The sequence below is a fragment of the Gobius niger genome, assembly GCF_951799975.1.
Source record: "Gobius niger genome assembly, chromosome: 8".
NCBI classification, from domain to species: Eukaryota; Metazoa; Chordata; class Actinopteri; order Gobiiformes; family Gobiidae; genus Gobius; species Gobius niger.
The window spans coordinates 35,171,947-35,192,942 of NC_136859.1; the positions used below are offsets into that span (position 1 = coordinate 35,171,947).

A 20,996-nucleotide genomic window follows, 5' to 3' on the forward strand; every position below is an offset into this window, starting at 1 on the left:
GCTGCATGCCATACAGAAACACAGAAGGGACATATAAGACACATATTGTACATATTTTTAGTGGTAGGGGAAACTGGAGTACCCGGAAGGGACATGCAAACTCCACACAGAAAGGCCCCGTCCCAGGTGGGAATCGAACCTGGGACCTTCTAGCTGTGAGGCTGCACCACCGTGTATATTTATTTTGTTCGTTTTGGTAGCCACTGTCCTCCGTCAAATGTTTTGACGAGCACACAGAAATGTGTTCTTTTGATGGTAGCGTATAGGTCACAGACGGGTGGAAGGCAAGTCATGAAATGTGGCTTCAGCAGGATGACTACAGTATGTTAGGCTTCATGAATCTAACCCTCCTAGCTATATCCATTTTCAGACTGCTTTCTAGCACAGGCCGAGGTGGAGGAGTTGTAGTGATATCTCACTCTAATCTTGTTCTAAATCCCAAAAGTAATTCAAAGTTTAATTTGTTTGAAACGCTGTCTCTTACCTGTCCCAAATGGAGAAATCAAAAAGCTTCACTATTTGCTATCATTGATTGACCTCCTGGCCCCTATTCTGACTTCTTAATCATAGTTTCTAGCCAGTATACATGCGTTTCAGTCACGTGACTTCTGTAGTTCTAGCCGCCATTTTGAACACCGCTGGCTAATGCAACAGTATCTATCTGCGTCTCAACTAGTTGAATTCAAAATACTACTTCAACAAATTGCTGGGTTGCAGGTGACATCACAGCATTCTAAAGGCTTATACTATTATATAGAGGAAAAAATATTTTGGTTTTGAGGAAATTTTTGGTCTTGTACAGAGAGATCTTGGACCCAGTGACTGATATTAAAGATCATTTTTTAAATTCATATATTTTCTTTTTAGCTATGACTTGTGAAAGTGTAATGTTATTAATAGGAAAAACTGGCTCCTGCCCCCCGCTGGGTCCGATGACATCATCACATTCTAGAACCTGCAACCCAGCAATTGCACACTTGACAGCAGAGGAGCTGAACAGATACACAATGAAGATCGAAACCTTCGGATTTGATCCTTATCAACTGTTTAACGCCACTTAAAACCAGTGAAAGTTCGCCGTAACGTTTGCGGACATCTATCTGCATTTATGTGGTCCATAATCCCTCTTCATACACCGGTGAAGCCGGACTATCACTGCTTTATCTCAGGATGGGTTACAGATGCCAAGATACATCAGGTGAAGAAGCGCAAATGTTCCTGGTCACAGGAAGGGTAAGTAATAAACAAATAAACGTATCTGGTTGCCTTTTGTGAACGTTAGCATGTGTCGGCACTCATCTCGCTCAAACAGTAAAACTATGAGGGTAGGTGAATCCTCCAGCCAGGTGATTCTGACCATCAGCCTGGCTCCACATCATGGAGAAGGGTCCCCGGGCCCTTCCGGGACAAATTTCCCTAAGGGTAAAATATAGTATACAAACAAACATTACATTTTGTTATCAGTTGTTAAAGTCCCAGTCCTAAACACTTTCATTTGGGAAAATTCAAATTGGGGAGTGATAGCACCCCCTATAGAAATTATATGGAGAGTCAAAATTTTAATGATTTGGTCGTTCCAATTTTTTAATGATTTTCAGGTTTTTCAACCTGTCAATGTGCCGACACGTGCACGTACATGCACACTCCTCTCCCTCATGGTTAAATACAGTGAGGGTGATAGATGCGAAGCGAGGAGAAATGAACTTTCATCAGTTCATGAAGAGGAAAGTGTCACTGCAGCAGAAGAAAGGGAAAGACGGGGAAAAGAGGAGTACCTTGATAATTTAAAGTTTATCCATTTCGCCTCATCAGAGCAGTAGTCCAAACGTCCTCATGCAGCAAGTATTCATAATGTCTTCGCACAAAAAAGAGGCATCAAAGCCAGAATACTTCACCAGAGGTCGGCCGCACCAGCTCCGACGCAGTCAGGCCGCTCCGAGACCACCTGCTTCAGCCGCACTCGGAGCGGTTGTTTAGAGCGGCTTGACGTGCTGCAGTTGGATTCACACTGACCCTAAAGTGCCGCTCTCGGCCCGAAAGTCCCTTTTGGTCGACATAACTAGAGCCTGTGTGAAAACGCCCATAGACATGTTAGGAATTAAAGAAAAAAAAGAAAAAAACTTTACATCTGAGATGGGTAGGGGGTGGGTATAGACTATAGAGGAACACGTTTCCCTTTGATTAAATGTACTTTTTTTTTAAACTAAAATGTAAATACTGTAAATATATTGAACTGTATTTTTTATGTTTTTTGCACATTGTTTTGTAATTGTACAGTATGTGGGGACTGCAGATGGAAATTAGCTTCAAGAGCTAAAGTCTGGTACAAAGCACCTTTTCATGCTGATTACATGTCCCTGTCAAATAAATAAATCTGTAAACTCAACTCAACTAAACCTTAAATATAACATTGATTCTATGTTTCCCTATAGTTTATAGTATATGAGAAATTGTAACTAAAAGCCATTGAAACTTTTTCAGTATTTAAAGCAGTACTAAGTAACTCTTCCCCCTAGAGGCCATAAGTGCAACTGCAGGTGTAGTAGCAAGTTACGATTTTTTAACTTATTAATTGTCTTGGAGAGTAGACAGGAAAGGTGAAGGGACAGAGGGTTACTGTGCATCCAATGATACAATGGAAATATTTTTTTTCACTCAAACTTGGCTGTAAATACTGTTTAAAGTGACGTTAGCCCGCAGTTAGCTTTGCCCGTTAGCATGTTAGCTTCTTCTTCGTGATTTCATTAGTGTGTATTGCTTGCTCCGCACCGGTGGCAGTCAAGTTGCAAACATGATTTTCTGGCCAGAGACACCAGGGGGAGATGAAAGACCCTCCAATCATCCCATAAACACTTGTATTACCCCCACAGGGACTACGGGAAGGATTTATTAAGGTAAACACGTTACTTAGTACTGCTTTAATTAAAGGGACTACACAGAGTTAGAAAATGTAAAAATTATGTATTTTCATCCCCCTACATGTTCCAGCCATGTCCTAATGTGTAGAATGAGCTCAGATCTGTTCACCACAACTGCCTCTAAAATCCTGCACTGTCACTCAAAAAGGTGTTAATTCGGGTCTGAAGTGCCGTCATGCACGAGCTTAATATAGAAGCTGCAGTTACGCGTAAGACTTTAAGTGATTTATTTCACTTTGAACTTAAGGGTAGGGTGCGTAATAACAAGACAATCAGAGATATCAGTATACAGCTGAAGCTGACGTGGATCTGACACATCAGGGGCGGTCAATGTCAAAATTTGAAATGTCAAAAAAAAACCTCAATTTGAGTAATTCTCATTTGCCAAGTAAAAAAATCTGCCACTGAAATATGCTAGGTCCTCATCCAAGTCCATCCTTTTATTACCCACTGCAAAATGAGGCGTTATTGTGTCCAGGTACTCATTAGGAGCAGGTTTTTGATTGGCACCAGTACAATCCAAAATGAATTAAGTGCTACAATACTTCTTCTGGTAGATTGTTTTTCTTTGCTTATTTTAACAAAATGTGTCTCATTTCTAGATTAATTTGAGCAATGTTTCTCTTGGCTCGTGTAAACGTGTTGTCTAAAGTCCGCTCAAAGTGTGGTTTGTGTTGCGTCGCTGTGACTCTGCAGCTGCTCCCTGCTCTTCTGCTCAGAGTGGGCGGGGCTTGTGGCTGCTGACTCTTCCCTGTGTGAATTCTCAGGGTGCGATCGGATGTTGGGTTCCACTGGAGGCGACGTTGCCCTCTCCACAAGCTCATTGGTGGCTGGTGGCGTCACAATGACATAGTTGGGCTCAGGCTGCGGGGCACTTCCGCGGCGCTGAAGGGCATGCTGGGTACAGGAGAAGGAGCGCTGGCGGGGTGCGGGCTGAGGGAACAGGAAATGAGGAGTTATGGCCCGTGAGATGTCCTGTGGCCTTTCGCGGTCCTCGTCTTCCGAGGTCACTTCCTGCAGAGTGCTGATTGGTCGAGGTGAGCGGCCCATGATTCTGGGCGGGACCAGTGCAGTTGTTGATTGGTTGATTTGAGGCCTCCAGGTGTGAGGGGCAGGATACTGCGCTCTGCCAGCTGACCAATCACTGACGAAAACAAAAGAGAAGTTTATTTGCACTGAAAATGGACTTGCTTCGTTTGGTTCAGGTTTTGTGCTGCTGGGTTACGACGCAGAAACAGCCCCTGAGCCCCTGCCCCTTTTGCTCCATGCCCTGAAGTGCCGTTTTCCCTACATACCTTTTATTTATTTGTATTATAGTTTGTTTAACCAAAGCCTTGCCAGGGTCCTTATCATTGGTTTTGTCCCAATAAGCCTTATTAGCTTAAATTAATAAATTAAATCCAAAATGAACATGCCCTGTGAACGTGTTAGTTCATCGTGTGTTTTCAACGCTCCGCCCACCGGCCCTGCAGCGCAGCAGAGAGCAGCGCTCAGACAGGAGGAAGGGAGGCACAGAACAATGATCTGTGCCTCCCTTGTGCTTCAGATCGCTTTTTATTTTTTATCAGTCAGTCATAATCACATAATCAACAAGCCGACAGTTTTGTACCATTTAAAAAATAAACCTTGTGTCAGACGTGAGCGCCATTTATCCTGGCTCAGCGCCGCATTCTCGCAACGTATTTTTGTCAATTTCTTTGTCATTTTTGGTTTGTGAACAGTATAGAGGCTCTGAGACCTGTTGTCAAATCTACTTACTAAGAGAACAGAAGATATGACGCTCGGTTTATGTCATTCATTGCTACAGCATTATAACTCCTGAAAGTAGGCTATATGTTGCCAGAAAACAAGCTTTACAGCTGGTACGTCATGCGTCATCTGATACGATTATACGATTGGCTATGGCTACTGCAGATAGATAGACATTCGTAGTGCCCAATAAACGGCTATACCACACCTCTCCTATGAGAGAATGAATTGGTGGTCCCCAGACTAAATATAACCAGAAAACACAAATGCGCACCTCATCACCGGCTCCAGAACAAACTGATCCATCCAAGTTTCAAAAGTTTCTCGCCATTAAAATACACTGCTCACAAAAACTTAGGGCACACTCAAAAAAAGAATGATAAATGGAAATCAAATTCTTAGCCCCTGGAGGTCTGGATCCCAAATTATAGTCAAAATCAAAGTGACAAATCAGGTCACTGGTTGATCCAAATTCTGTAGAAATTCCTCAGAACGAGTCTGTATCATCTTCAGTAGTGTGTGTGGCCTCCACATGCCTGAATGCACTCCCTACAACGCCTGGGCATGCTCCTGATGAGACCACGGATGTCCTCCTGAGGGATCTCCTCCCAGACCTGGATTAGAGCATCAGTCAGCTCCTGGACAGTCTGTGGTGCGACGTGGCGTTGATGGATGGACCGAGACATGATGTCCCAGATGTGCTCTATTGGATTTAAGTCTGGGGAACGGGCAGGCCAGTCCATAACATCAATACCTTCATCATGCAGGAACTGCTGACACACTCTTGCCATTATCATGCATTATCATGCATAAGAAGGAACCCAGGGCCCACAGCACCAGCATATGGTCTTACAATAGGTCTGAGGATCTCATCCCGGTCCCCAATGCCCGTCAGGGAACCTCTGGCTAGCACATGGAGGGCTGTGCGGCCCTCCAATGAAATGCCTCCCCAGACCATCACTGACCCACCACCAAACCGGTCATGCTGGATGATGTTGCAGCAGCAGAACGTTCTCCAGGGCGTCTCCAGACTCTGTCATGTCTGTCACATGTGCTCAGGGTGAACCTGCTCTCATCCGTGAAGAGCACAGGGCACCATTGGCCAATCTGCCAATCGCTGTGTTCTCGGGCAAATGCCAATCGGGCTGCACGGTGTTGGGCAGTAAGCAACCAACTTGTGGACGCCGTTTGAGTACCAACATGCCCATTTGTGGCCCTCTGGAGGTCATTTTGTAGGGCTCGGGCAGTGCTTCTCCTGTTTCTCCGTGCACAAATGAGCAGATAGCGGTGCTGCTGCTGGGTTGTTGACCTCGGTCGGCCCCCCCCAGGCTGTACTGGCCTGTCTCCTGGTATCTCCTCCATGCTCTGGACACTGCGCTGGGAGACACAGCAAACCTTCTTGCCACAGCACAAATGGACGTGCCATTTTGGATGAGCATCACTCCCTGAGCAACTTCTGTGGGTTGTAGATGCCTCCACATGATACCTCTAGTGGTGAGAACACTGGACAAATGCAAAAGTGTTCCAAAAATACGGTACAAAGGATGAAGACAGGGAAATGGTCTGTGGTCACCACCTGCAAAACCATTCCTCTTTTGGAGTGATCTTGCTAATTGCCTCTCATTTCCACCTGTTGTCTGTTTAATTTCCACAACACCAAGTGAAATTGATTCACAATAAGCATGGCTTCCTAACTGGACAGTCTGATATCCCAGAAATGTGACTGACTTGGAGTTACATTGTGTTTTTTGAGTGTGCCCTAAGTTTTTGTGAGCAGTGTACATTGGGATGCCATTAAAATTAAGGGGTGCAAACATTTCAAAATTAGGTTGCAATGCACCCTTTTGCACCCCCCGTGCAAAAGGGCGCACCAAAATCACAAGCGATCTAAATGCACCCGCAGCTTTTAGCATATCTATCAAAGCCTGTTGCCAAACCAGGGTACAGTAGCAGAGAAATGAGACTCGGACTAATCACGGAAGAAGCACAGGCCGCTCCCCGTAAAGTCAGCCCCGAGACGAGCATGAGGCGATCGGGGAGACGAGAGCGAGAAGGCCGGGAGCACTTACCTGGACCTGTCCACCTGCACATCTCTGCTACCGAGGGACCCGACCCGTGTGGTTCGGGTTTACACCCGCACTTTCGGGCGGCTATGCTATTCTCCTGGCCCAAGACGGCTCAACCTTCCCTCCCAGATGATGCAGTACCTGGTCCTGGTTTTTCTGCTGCTCTCCATCCTGTTTCCACGGTTGAAAAACTCCACCATCAACTTCATGGCTTTCCGGTACTCAACTAAACATCTACTCCAGCTAAACCGCTATCCATCGCCTACTCCGGAGCTCACCGCTGAAATAAAAACCTTCGGACTACTTCAACGCCACCGCTACATCCACAGAGGCTCCCGCAGAAACTTAATCCACATATCCACCGGGAATAACAGCCACGACAAAACACCTCCTCACTGCTTCTCTTCCGCGTCCCTGCGTCCCTGCGTCTCTACAGCAACACACAACGTAATCCGAGCCAACGTCACGTGAACCACTTCAACCTCCGGTCATTTCCCATTTCCGCATCACCCCCTTTAAAACAAGAGACTCTCAAGATTGAACTATTGAACACAAGATCCCTCAACAATAAAAGCCCCATACTCAACGAATTCATCCTGGACTTACAATTAGCCGAACCGAAATCTAAAGTCCCTCTGTCTCACTTCCTTCTCCTCCCATATTGCAAACACAGTTTCCATACCCAGCATCCCCGAAAACTCCACCGTCGACCTAGTAGCTCACTACAATCACACACTCACATCCAGCCTCAATACTCTTGCACCAGTTGAAACTGCAAAAGTCACATTCTCCCGCTCTGCTCCCTGGTTTACCCCCGAACTTCACAAACTCCAAAAAGAACGCAGACAACTGGAACGCCGACATTAGAAAACTGGACTCACTGTACACCTACAAGCCTACAAGGACCACAGTCATCATTACAGATCAGCACTCAGCACATCTGCCCGCACAGCTTTTTATTCTGGTATCATTCACTCTGGATCCTCCAACCCCTGGACTCTGTTTGCCACAGTCAATAAACTACTCAAACCCATTGACAATATCACTCACTCATTCACCACAGACAAATGCAATAACTTCATAGACTACTTTAAATCCAAAATTGACAACATTCACCAAGAGCTCTCCATGAACATCTCTCCCAGTACAGACCCTCAACCCGACTCATCCCTTCCATCTCATACCACTCTCTCCTCCCTATCAGTCATCACAGAATCTGACCTCATTAACCACTTCAATAAAATTCACCTCACAACCTGCCCACTGGACCCCATCCCATCTGCACTGGTCAAGCTCTGCCTTCCTTGCCTCAGCCCGCTCATTATGGACATTATCCGTAAACTCCGGTCAATTGTAATTACCCTACATGAATGGGTGCTGCTGCCGGATGCTCTCTCATCGAATGTAATTTCTCCATCTGTGAGATCAATAAAGTATCTTCTATCTATCTATCTATGTACGTCTGGGCTTGATCTCAGTGGCCGCGTTACATCGGTTGACTTTCTACCTACCATTCAGCGAAGGGGGGAGGCTTTAGGTGACGTCAAGCATTTGCGCCGATTTGCGGGTTGTAGTTTGGCAATGGCGGCGGATACGAAATAAATGGAAGCTCTTCAATCCGTCCTGGCTCGGCTCCCAAAAATCCAGAAATTAAAATCGGAGCTTTGGAATGTGCAAGGAATGTCCCCAAGAGTTTTGATAGCTGCTTCACTCACTCGGGCGCATTACAAACGCTATAGCGAAAATTAGATCCAATGGTTTCAAAGGAGTTCACCCCTCCCACCTGATAACGGAGCTCAATTGAGAAGTTCCGGACCCTTGTACGAAACGAAGTGAGTACAAGGGTCTGGTATAACCAGGCTAGTTTCAACTGGCTAATGAGGCTCGGTGGTCGATCAAGAACATTTTTAGTTTTGGCCATCCCTAGTTTAATATTAATGAAATACTGAAGAACTGTGACAATCACTCAGTTACATGAGATCTGAACAAAAATGCGCTAACCTTTGGGGCAAGGCGGCAACTCCACCAGAGAAGGATGCGCTCCGCCCGGGCAGGCCCTGAGCGGTGCCCCAGCAGGAGGAGGAGGGGTACACTGCCACCCGGTCGTCCCACAGAGTGTCACAGCTGCTCTCCACCGGCCTCCGCTGCATCTGATGAGCAAGCAGCAGCTCCACCAGCGCGTGGTGCATGCCCTCCTGCGCTGCCTCCACCGCATGCCGTCCCCGTCTGTCCCGGAGGTCCAGGATTGCCCCGTGAAGGAGGAGGAGCCTGGCGGTGTCATAGCAACCGTGGAGCGCCGATAGGAAGAGTGCTGTTTCACCCTGAAAGAGAAAAAAGAGTGGCTAACTGTAGGAGGTAGATGGTTTCAGTCATGTGACTTTTTAGGATGGACTTTCAAGGACGAGAGAATGAACTATTCCAATTCATTGTGAAATGAATTGACAAATAAAATCAATTGACTTGAATTACAAAACTGTTGAAGTTCAGCGAGATTCCTGGGTTCACATACTTTTTCCTCCCGTCTTGTGAATGTTTACATGGCCAATAAAAATATGATAAAATGTTTGGGTGGTATTAGTTTAAGCAGACATTCAATATTCATTCTTATGATTTTGATGAAGATCAGACCACATTGAATGACTAATTTAGGCAGAAATGTGAGAAATTCTAAAGTGTTCACATATACTTTCCTCCCACTGTGTATCCATATAAAAATCAGCTGAGTTTGCAAATTGTTTTGTACATTTATGATTTATGTTCTCAGAAATAAGTCATTTAATGAGTAATTCTGTAAATAAAAGCACAATAGAGTGATCTGTAGCTTTGGACAACAAAACTCATTGGACATGGGAATGAAGCATTCATACCTTGTTGTCCTGCAGATCCACCACGGCTCCATAGCGGATCAGCGTCCTCGCCAGAGACAGGTGGTTTACTGAGCATGCCCAGTGAAGCGCCGACCTCCCTGAGAGACAGCGAGCATGAGAGCAGGTGGGACACGAGAAAGAGGAGGGGGCAGGCAAAGGATCAGATGGCCACAACAACCATCCCATAAGAAAACCCAGAAGAGAAGGGAGCAAACTCTGTTGGCCCATGCTGCTATTTCCGCTGACCTGTCCTTTCTATAGAGATTAGCTTAGACTCACTCGAATAATCATATTTTCTGAGCTCCAAATAGACGATCACTCACTGCGTTTTTAATACTTGATGTAGGATGTAAAAACCTCAGCAGAGAAGATGGGCTCATTATAATTTGATGAATTGTCAAATGTATAAAGGAACTGCAAATGAAATGAATTTCTTGTCTATATTTTTTATACTTTATTGTGATAATGTGGCCCAGCGCTCTTGAGTCACTACGGACGGACCTATCTGTGTGATGTTTGCATGTTTTCCCCGTGTCTGCTTAGGTTTCCCCTGGGTACTTCAGATTCCACTAGCATAAAAATGTGTACAATAAGGATGAATCAAATTTGGTTGTGTTTGGGGCAGTTCAGATAGAGTAGGAGCATCAGAATGAACAGATTAAAAAAAGAAAGGAAAGAGTTTTCATATGAGAAAACCAAAACACCAAAGACATGATGCCGTACATCGTAGCATGTGTAACAAACGGCTGAGCTCCTTAAGATAGTCAGGATTGTTGTCACAGTTCATTGTTATCTGCCTGCCATTACCAGAACATGTCTATAAAAATGAGTGGATTACTGACATAACTTGCCCATGAAACATTACCAAAGTCTTGAAGTAAATTCAGCTTTATCTAGTTGCGACTTAAGACAATCTCCATAGGAAATGAAAAAGCAACTTTAGGTTAGCGGAACTAGCGTAGCCATATCGCCCAACGAGCCAATTCAAGTGGAGAAAAGAAAGCTTAGAGGCGAGATGAGCGGAGGGTAGACAACGAGGAGACAGTGCTTTAGACGCCTTCAGAGTCCGGGCGCGGTAAGAGAGGGACAGCTGGACGGAGCCAGGACACAAGGGGAATCATGGAGAGACAGGTACAGAGACAAAAAGAGGAGGTGGAAACACGGAGTCAGTCCATCTGCCCCATTCACTCCAAATTCAAAACAGGTTCCAGAGACTTGTGTTCACATATGGAGTGTGTTTTGTTGATAAGATAAAAATGTATTGTGTGCAAAAAAACAGAAATTTGGTTTTCACAGTTGCCATAGAGCCCCTTAAAACACAACATCATTCAAAATCATCCAGGTGTGCGTGAGAGCGTTCACAGCGTTCACTTCAGTTATTCCTTGCCTGCTTGTAGGCAAACTGATAGGGATCTAATTTGTCCTGCACTGACTCAGAAAGCATTGGAGTGACGATTTTTTTTGTTTTTTTTTCCTGCGACCTCATTAAGTCAATGCCACTGCCTTGCTATTCAATCTCAAGGCCATTGCCAAAAGTGGCCCATAGTTCTTTACAACTGTACAGAACTATGGTAGACGAGCAAGGTATGCTGTGGGGTGAGTCCGGGCTGAAGATCATGTTTTCAGTCTTTCCCTCGTTGAGGTGGAGAAAGTTTTGAGAACGCCACGTTTTGATTTCACGGACGTGGCTGTGGAGACACTCGGGATCACACGGAGGTAAAAGTGTACATCATCAGTATATAAATAGAACTGATGCTGAGAGTGGAGGGGACTTGTCCCAGTGGCAGCATGTACGCAGAGAAGAGGACAGGCCCATAAATAGAGTCTTGCAGCACACTTGAGGAGAAGAGATTTGGTGTTGTGGAGGTCCGACAAAGTGTTGGAGGCTGGAGATGAGGACAAGCATGGTCCACGGTATCTAAGGCAGCTGTCAGGTCTAGTAGCACCAGCACTGCGGCTAAGTACACTGCAAAAAGTTGTCTTGAAATAAGTAATACGTCGCTCCGGAGTATAAGACGCACCAGCCAAAAAATACGTAATGAAGAAGAAAAAATCATAGATAAGTCGCTCCAGAGTATTAGACGCACTTGTCAAACATTGCCTAATGAAGAAAAAACAACAGGCTGAATAGGCGTACAGTTTGCTAACATAGCACATTGATGGTTAATAACATGAAGCATAAACAATAGGTGTCTGGTATGTTAATGTCACATAAACAGTTTAGATAACTATAGCATGAAGAACATAACAAACTCTTGAAAACCCAAATCAATCGCCTTGGAAACTACCTGGCACGGAGATGTAACTGCACCGTTGACATGCCTCTCCCATGTTTTCAAGCTCTCATCAGCAAACTTGTTCCTTTAGCTGTGGCCATCTAGCTTTTAGCCCCTGATTAGCTTGTTTTGTTTACTTCATTGCTGTAAGATAAGATAAGATAAGATAATCCTTTATTGATCTCACAAAGGAGAAATTCACTTGTTACAGTCGGCGTTCAAGAAGATCACTCAGAGTTAATAAAGTGCAGCTGATACAGAGATTATTGCACATGTTACTTTAACCTCGGGTCTCTCGCTCTCTCCAAACTTTCTTTCTGCTGCTCGATTAGCCTGCAGTGCCCTCTAGCGGCACGTGAAAGTATTTTGAATTTTTAAAAAAGGGGGAAAAAATCACACAGTAGTTGCTCCGGAGTATAAGACGCACCCCCAGCCAAACTGAAAAAAAGTGTGACTTATAGTCCGGAAAATACGGTACTTTTGACCTTGATTTGAGAGTCCAATTTCAAGAAGTTTGTCCATGGGGCAAGACATTTATCCTTAAATAAAGATAAAACAACTACAGCAGTTTGATTTAAAGTAAAGTTTTGAGTGCAGTGATTTCTGTTATCTTAATTTAAGTGTAAATATCTTGCCCCATGGACAGAGTTACAGAAATAAGACTCTCAAATCAAGGACAAAAGTACGTATTTCAAGAAAACAAAACTTTACTTTTACAAGATTACTTTGTGCAGTGTATATGGATATATATATATATATATATAAAAAAAAAAAGCAATATTAATTTTTGCACGCTCAACAGCACAGAGTTGGTGCTGTGTCCGGCTCTAAATCACGACTGAACCTTGTCTGTGACTGAAGCTTGAAGAAGGCAAGTTTCTCCAACACTGTGGACAGGAACGGCAGGTGTGAAAACGAAGGAGACGAGCCAGGGCCCTAAACTGTCAGAGGATTCCTTCCTTAATCTGGCTGGAACAATCTCAAGGTTGTGGGTGTGGTGGGTTTGAGCTCGTAAAGAGCTGTTTTAAGGTCCATGAGCAACAACTGGCTCAAAACTCTCGAGCACGAAATGGACAGGTGGTCTGAGTTGGTGCAGACCTCTTACCTGTGTGGTCTATGTTGGTGTGGATCTCTAACCTGTGTGGTCTGTGTTGGTGCAGACCTCTTACCCGTGTTGGAACGGACCTCTTACCCGTGTGGTCTGTGTTGGTGCAGACCTCTTACCTGTGTGGTCGGTGTTGGTGCAGACCTCTTACCTGTGTGGTCTGTGTTGGTGCGACCTCTAACCTGTGTGGTCTGTGTTGGTGCGACCTCTAACCTATGTGGTCTGTATTGGTGCAGACCTCTAACCTGTGTGGTCTGTGTCGGTGCAGACCTCTAACCTGTGTGGTCTGTGTTGGTGCGGACCTCTAACCTGTGTGGTCTGTGTTGGTGCAGACCTCTTACCCGTGTTGGTGCAGACCTCTTACCCGTGTTGGTGCAGACCTCTTACCCGTGTGGTCTGTGTTGGTGCGACCTCTAACCTGTGTGGTCTGTGTTGGTGCAGACCTCTTACCCGTGTTGGTGCAGACCTCTTACCCGTGTGGTCTGTGTTGGTCCGACCTCTAACCTGTGTGGTCTGTGTTGGTGCAGACCTCTAACCTGTGTGGTCTGTGTTGGTGCGGACCTCTAACCTGTGTGGTCTGTGTTGGTGCAGACCTCTTACCCGTGTTGGTGCGGACCTCTTACCCGTGTGGTCTGTGTTGGTGTGGACCTCTAACCTGTGTGGTCTGTGTTGGTGCAGACCTCTTACCCGTGTTGGTGTGGACCTCTAACCTGTGTGGTCTGTGTTGGTGTGGACCTCTTACCCGTGGTGGTGCGGACCTCTTACCCGTGTGGTCTGTGTTGGTGTGGACCTCTTACCTGTGTGGTCTGTGTTGGTGTGTACCTCTTACCTGTGTGGTCTGTGTTGGTGTGGACCTCTTACCTGTGTGGTCTGTGTTGGTGCGGACCTCTTACCTGTGTGGTCTGTGTTGGTGTGGACCTCTTACCTGTGTGGTCTGTGTTGGTGTGTACCTCTTAACTGTGTGGTCTGTGTTCGTGTGGACCTCGTACCTGTGTGGTCTGTGTTGGTGTGGACCTCTTACCCGTGTGGTCTGTGTTGGTGTGGACCTCTTACCTGTGTGGTCTGTGTTGGTGTGGACCTCGTACCCGTGTGGTCTGTGTTGGTGTGGACCTCTTACCTGTGTGGTCTGTGTTGGTGTGGACCTCGTACCCGTGTGGTCTGTGTTGGTGTGGACCTCTTACCTGTGTGGTCTGTGTTGGTGTGGACCTCTTACCTGTGTGGTCTGTGTTGGTGTGTACCTCTTAACTGTGTGGTCTGTGTTGGTGTGGACCTCGTACCTGTGTGGTCTGTGTTGGTGTGGACCTCTTACCTGTGTGGTCTGTATTGTTGACTGGGACTCCTGCCCTCAGCAGCTCCAGCACCACTCGGTCCAGTCCACTCCTGACTGCGCGGATTAGAACCACCGAGCCGTCCGGACCACACCACTCTGCCGACTGACCACAGACATACACATCAAACACACCTGACCACACCTACACATCATACAACAGTTCATTCATAAATGTGGAGTGGATTACTTTAACACAGCGTTAAAGGATCTGTATCATGCTATTTTAGCCATTGCAAAGTTAAGTATAGGCATTTATATGATATATTGTACCTCTACCACTATAGAGCACTCATTTTTGTGATAAATATAAGTGTTTTCTGGAGGTATTTTTCAAACCCGGAAGACACAACGCTTCGATTCAGTTAACTCCGCCCCCTCTCTCCACACATACAACTTTACCGTAATATAAATAAACAGCAATAAGTGAAGTTACTTCACAACAACAACACAGCTTCATAAATGGCTAAACACAAGCTAATACGCTAACACACACGCTAACACACAAGCTAACGCATGTTTTGATAAACTCACCGCTCTGGTCCATTGGGTTTTTACATTATGGGACTTGCGTTGGTATGGAAGCCCGTTTCCGCCATGTTAAAAAATAAAAGCCCAACAGGAAGTCGAAATTACGAGATTTAAAGTCATAATTTTGTGTTTAAAACACAACATTTCGAGTTTAAATCTCGAAATTACGACTTTTAAACTCATACTACGAGTTTAAATCTCGAAATTACGAGTTTTAAACTCATACTACGAGTTTAAATCTTGAAATTACGAGTTTAAATCTCGAAATTACGACTTTTAAAACTCGGAATTACGAGTTTTTAAGATCCGTAATCATAGACGCCAGCCCTATTTTACTTTGAAAATCCGGATGTTTTTGCCGTTCTCTTTCCTGTCTGATGCGGTCTGAACAGTGGAGCTTGATCTAGCCGGCATAGCCCTATCTTGGAATCGTATCATGCCTGAAAAACAACTGCTATTTTGGGGCAAACTCGTGCCTCTTTGCCTCTGCCATGTCCTATGGACCCCCCCTATGGTCTACCCGCTTGATAAAAGGGCGATGCCGGTGGACAATGGCTAGTTTGCCCGGTTAGCATGTGCAATCGGCGACATTGTTGACAAAAAAAAAAAAGTCTGCAATCAACCACCAATGCGTCAATCCCGACCCAGTGTGTGATAATCTTCAAGGCTGAATTATGTGGTTACCGGCTTTATTGACGTTTTTAGTGTATAATTCTTAATTCCACAAGATCCATTATTGGAGCTGGATGCTAGAACTGCTAAGAAGCTAGTTAGCTGCGGGTGCTAAGCAATCGGCTACGGCCAATTGTACATGAAGTGTGAGAAATAAACTGCAAAATCAACCAGCCCAGCTCAGTGTGTGATCGTTGTTAAAGGGATGCTTTATGTAGACCGTGGTTTTATTGACCTTTATTCATGCATATTTCCCATTTTCACATGATCATGATCATCCGAAGTTCATCGAAGTTCATGATGCTACGATCGTAGCATTAGCTTTGGGAATGCCCATGCATCATCAAGGCCTAAATACATTCCTATAGTGGATACAGCCATTTTTAATGAGTTTTCTTGTCACTGCTTTTAATCCTGGGTGTTGAGGTAAAATAAACACTTCTGTGTGTCTTTGTAAAAGTCCCAGAGTTGCTGTAGCTCCGGTTCACAACACGATGAAGTTAATCCTCCATGACTGTTTGTTTACATCTGCACCAGTGGTTCCGCTGTCCCCACCGTACCGACGTCTATGATCACGGATCTGAAAAGTTTTAAAAGACGTAATTTCGAGATTTAAACTCGTAATTTCGAGATTTAAACTCGTCATTTCGAGATTTAAACTTGTAGTACGAGTTTAAAAGTCGTAATTTTGAGATTTAAACTCGTAATTTCGAGATTTAAACTCGTAGTATGAGTTTAAAAGTCGTAATTTCGAGATTTAAACATGAAATTTGGTGATTTAAACACACAAAATTATGACTTTAAATCTCGTAATTTCGACTTCCTGTTGGGCTTTTATTTTTTAACATGGCGGAAACGGGCTTCCATACGTTGGTTATAAAAGTTAATCCACTTTGATTCTGGCGAAGGTTCACCAAACATCCATCAGTGACAGTCACAGAAAAACACTATTTTGTTGATAGTCGCTGAATCCCGAAGAGAAAAAACAACTTCTGACGAGTGGCCTCAAACGCGCTTCTTTTTCTCCGTGACATTATCGTTAGGTAAGAAAAATGAACAGGTGTGTCCAGAGTAAGTTACAACGAGCTCCATCTTCACAGCTGCAGCGCAAACATGACATCTCATTTGTTTTGGCCCCAGCTGACCTGGAAGCACCTCGGCACATCCTTTTTTTTTTTCTTCTTTTTTTCCCTTTATTTCTTTCTTACAACCGAAATAATGAAAAAGCTGTTAAAATCAGGCCATAAGCATAGAATTGAAACATTATATTACAGACGTCGAGCACTTCCGTTCCGCTGTGACGACACAACTGAGCAGGTCAGTCGTTCACCAGGAGAGGGCGGAGCAGCTGCTCAGAGAGCAGGATTCAGGAGGATTGCTGAGAACTGCGTGAATGAAGCCAAAAAACACTTTTTTTTTTATAAGGAGATAGCATAACAACATGGCTAAAAGCTCCAAAAAGTCGATTTTGCATGATATAGGCCCTTTAACTCTTAAACGGGAAATGCTGCTTTCGGAGAGTGTTTCTGAAGAAATTGTTCTGAATATACAGTGTTTCCATGGGGCATCCAATCTCATTCAACAAAAGATGTGCCACAATTAAGGCCGTAAATGTCATTAAAAAAAAAAAAAGTAAAATTAAGACAAGATTATATATTTATTGTAGAAAAAATGTAAAGGGTATTTGGTTACAACATAGAGTAAACGCTAACGCATTTCGGCATAAGCCTTCCTCAGAGCGTTTTATATATATATATATATATATATATATATATATATATATATATATATATATATATATATATATATATATATATATATATATATATATATATATATATATATATATATATATATATATATATATATATATATATACATATATTGTATTGGGGACACCAGGAAGCCTAGCGAATGTAGTGAGTGAGTAAGTGGTTGCCTCGCTTCTGTCAGTCTACCCCAGGGCAGCTGTGGCTACAATAGTAGCTTACCACCACCAAGTATGGAATGAATGAATAATGCAATGTAAAGCGTCTCTGAGTGTCCAGAAAAGCACTATATAAAACCGATGCATTATTATTATTATTATTATTATTATTATTGTGGCCATACCACCTTTGCTATGCCTGATCCCGTCAGACCTTTTTTTAGCTAAGCAGGAAGGGCCTGGTCGGTACTTGGATGGGAGACCATTTGGTAACAGCCTAGCGAATGAAATTTCACTTTACGGATACATTTCTCCATATTATAATCAAATTTATGAACTATTGGTTTCTGACACACGTTTATAAAGTAAATGTACCTGTAGGCCAGCGTGCTATTGAAATATTTGACTGCGCACAAAGAGAAATTATATTTCCAGTATTTCCAATGGCTGATGGCGCTTCGCAATCATTTTTTACCTTTGTAATTATTATTTACACTTTTCTCTAATTAAATAGAGTTGTGAAAGATTTACAATTTCAAACATTGAAAATAGTTTACAGAAACAGGTAGTGGCAATTTTTCCATTTAGATTTTTGGGAGCAGTTCTGAAAGAATAAGATGAAGAAGAGTGTTCTTCTGTGGTGCTTTTATCACAAAGTAAACTTTTGTTCTGGAGTGCCGCTTATACCAGGAATACACAGTGTTTTCGTGGTAGTCTTGCAGGTCACGCTATATTGCTCCAATTTGGTGCGGGTCAAGGACTGCGATAGTTCGTCAATGTGTTCTCGGAGGGTGTTTTCAAGTGTGACGGTTTCTTACCGCTTAGCTTATGTGCTAAAAAGTTTTGATGCGTAGTTCCCGTCGCTGCACTTTGGCAGCGAACATTTTTTAAGAATGGCCTCCCATTTCTTTTTAAAATCTGTTGTTTGTACCAAAAGAAGGGAATTTATTCATCCTTAGTCCTCTTGGGATCTATTCCTCAGATAAAGTCAGATAAAGTGATGTAGTGATGTAGTTCTAACTTTTTGTCTTTTTCTAAAAGTTTTTTTCAGGTCAGGTTTGTGTGCTTGTTGTCTGTTGCGTGCCTATGTCGAATAAAGAGTCTTTGACAATTATTTCATTCCCTTCAGTGAAGCGCTCCCACCCTGCTGCATTCCCTAAACTCTTTTTCTGCCCCGCTTTGTGTGAAACATGTGAAAAGGTGGACGTACATGCTGTGGAGGGCTGAGCAGAGGCGGAGGCATGGCGTTCCTTTCCCAGCCTCGAGGTGGAGCTGTTGAGTCAAAGTTAGAGTTATGGATTGTTGCTTTTACCGCAGTCGGTAGCGCTTCAGAATACAGCCCGCGTTCCAGGTGTAAGTACGGGTAACAAGAAAGTAATTACACATGTGAGTACAGGTACTCTTACATGTGTAACAAGGGAGAACAAAGTATAAAAAGATAGTACAAAGTGTAACAAGGGGGAAGAATGTGTAACAAGGCAGTGCAAAGTTTAACAAGGGGGAACAATGTGTAACAATGCAGTACAACATGTAACAATGTGTAACTACGTCAGTGGTGTAGTAAAAGTATTCATTTTCATTTTTTATTTATTTCATTCAAAAGTGACATCATACAATCATAACAAAACTGTCAAGCCAATACAGTATGAATGAAACGGAACAATTAATGGTGCTGAGCTATCAGAGAGTTGTGTCAAAAGGGAACGTTGTAATTGTGCATACATTTTAATGTTGCAGGACAGTATTACTGTGGTGAAAGTGAAGACATAACTCCGGGCATTTTTATTGATTGTTCTTTATTTTGTATAGTGAAAGTAATTACACATGTAAGTACAGGTACTCTTACATGTGACTATAACAAGCAGAAGCAAGAGTGAACAGAGAAAAATAACAATTGTCCAAAAATGATCACACTTAATTTCTAAGTCAGACGAAGCCTTTCTGTGCTGATGAGCAGCCTATTGTTTGTAGTTGTCAGGGAAACAGGAGGAAAACTATGTTGGCACAGGAAAAACATGCACATCTAGACAGAAAGGCTCCGTCTGACTTAGGGATTGAACCCGGGACCTTCTAGCTGTGAAGTAAAAGCGCTAACCACTGCATCATCATATCACATGTACTTATGGTGTACATGCACTTTGATAGTGTGATCATTTTTGGACTCTTTTTCTGCTTATTTTTTCTCTGTTCACTCTTGTTTCTGCTTGTTACAGGCAACGGTGTCTCACTCTAAAAAGTCATGTCTTCACTTTCACAACAGTAATGCTGTTGTCCTGCAACATTAAAATTAATGCACAATTTACAAAAAAAAACACATTCCCTTTTGCCACAACTATGTGATAGCTCAGCACCCTTAATTGCTCTTTGAATATCTTTACTACGCCTTTGTACTGCCTTGTTACACATTGTTCCCCCTTTTTACACTTTGTACTGCCTTGTTACACATTGTTCCTCCTTGTTACACTTTTTACTGTCTTGTTACACATTGCACTGCCTTGTTACACTTTGTACTGCCTTGTTGCACATTGTTGCCCCTTGTTACACTTTGTGCTGCCTTGTTACACATTGTACTGCCTTGTTACACATTGTTCCCCCTTGTAACATGTTGTACTGCCTTGTTACACATTGTTCTCCCTTGTTACACATTGTACTGCCTTGTTACACATTGTTCCCCCTTGTTACACTTTGTACTGCCTTGTTACACATTGTACTGCCTTGTTACACATTGTTCCCCCTTGTTACACTTTGTACTGCCTTGTTACACATTGTTCCTCCTTATTACACTTTGTACTGTCTTGTTACACATTGTACTCCCTTGTTACACATTGTACTGCCTTGTTACACATTGTTACCCCTTGTTACACTTTGTGCTGCCTTGTTACACATTGTACTGCCTTGTTACACATTGTTCCCCCTTGTTACATTTTGTACTGCCTTGTTACACATTGTTCTCCCTTGTTACACATTGTACTGCCTTGTTGCACATTGCTCCCCCTTGTTACACTTTGTACTGTCTTGTTACACATTGTACTGCCTTGTTACACATTGTACTGCCTTGTTACACATTGTACTGCCTTGTTACACTTTGTGCTGCCTTGTTACACATTGTACTGCCTTGTTACACATTGTACTGCCTTGTTACACATTGTTCCCCCTTGTTACACTTTGTGCTGCCTTGTTACACATTGTACTGCCTTGTTACACATTGTACTGCCTTGTTACACATTGTTCCCCCGTGTTACACTTTGTACTGCCTTGTTACACATTGTTCCCCTTGATACACGTACTTACACCTGGAATGCGGGCTGTATTCTAAAGCATTACCCAGCAGTCTAAGAAATAAATGTTGAAATTAATTGAAAGTGTTATGTTACATTTTTACACATAACCCTGTTAATTAGATCAATAACACTGTTTTACAATCACTTAACAGGGTCAAAAGGTTGACTTAACATTTTCAAATAATTCCAATATTATATAATATTTGGTAAGATGTAGCAATTTGCCAAAAAAAATGATAAATGATAAAAAGACTTGTCATTGTTATTATGAATAATT

At 43.4% G+C, this 20,996-nt stretch overlaps 1 protein-coding gene across 1 annotated transcript in view; it reads right to left on the reverse strand.

The window, feature by feature from the left end:
- Nucleotides 1-3,282: 3,282 nt before the first annotated feature.
- Nucleotides 3,283-20,996, reverse strand: part of notchl (notch receptor, like) — a 51,976-nt gene continuing 34,262 nt past the window's right edge. The window contains exons 7-12 of the mRNA XM_079562230.1: nucleotides 18,649-18,710; nucleotides 14,291-14,414; nucleotides 9,601-9,698; nucleotides 8,735-9,054; nucleotides 3,575-4,062; nucleotides 3,283-3,541 (exon numbers count right to left, since the gene is read on the reverse strand). Of these exons, the coding sequence (XP_079418356.1) occupies nucleotides 3,576-4,062; nucleotides 8,735-9,054; nucleotides 9,601-9,698; nucleotides 14,291-14,414; nucleotides 18,649-18,710 (1,091 nt within the window). The 3' untranslated portion in view covers nucleotides 3,283-3,541; nucleotide 3,575. The remainder of the gene's footprint in view (nucleotides 3,542-3,574; nucleotides 4,063-8,734; nucleotides 9,055-9,600; nucleotides 9,699-14,290; nucleotides 14,415-18,648; nucleotides 18,711-20,996) is intronic.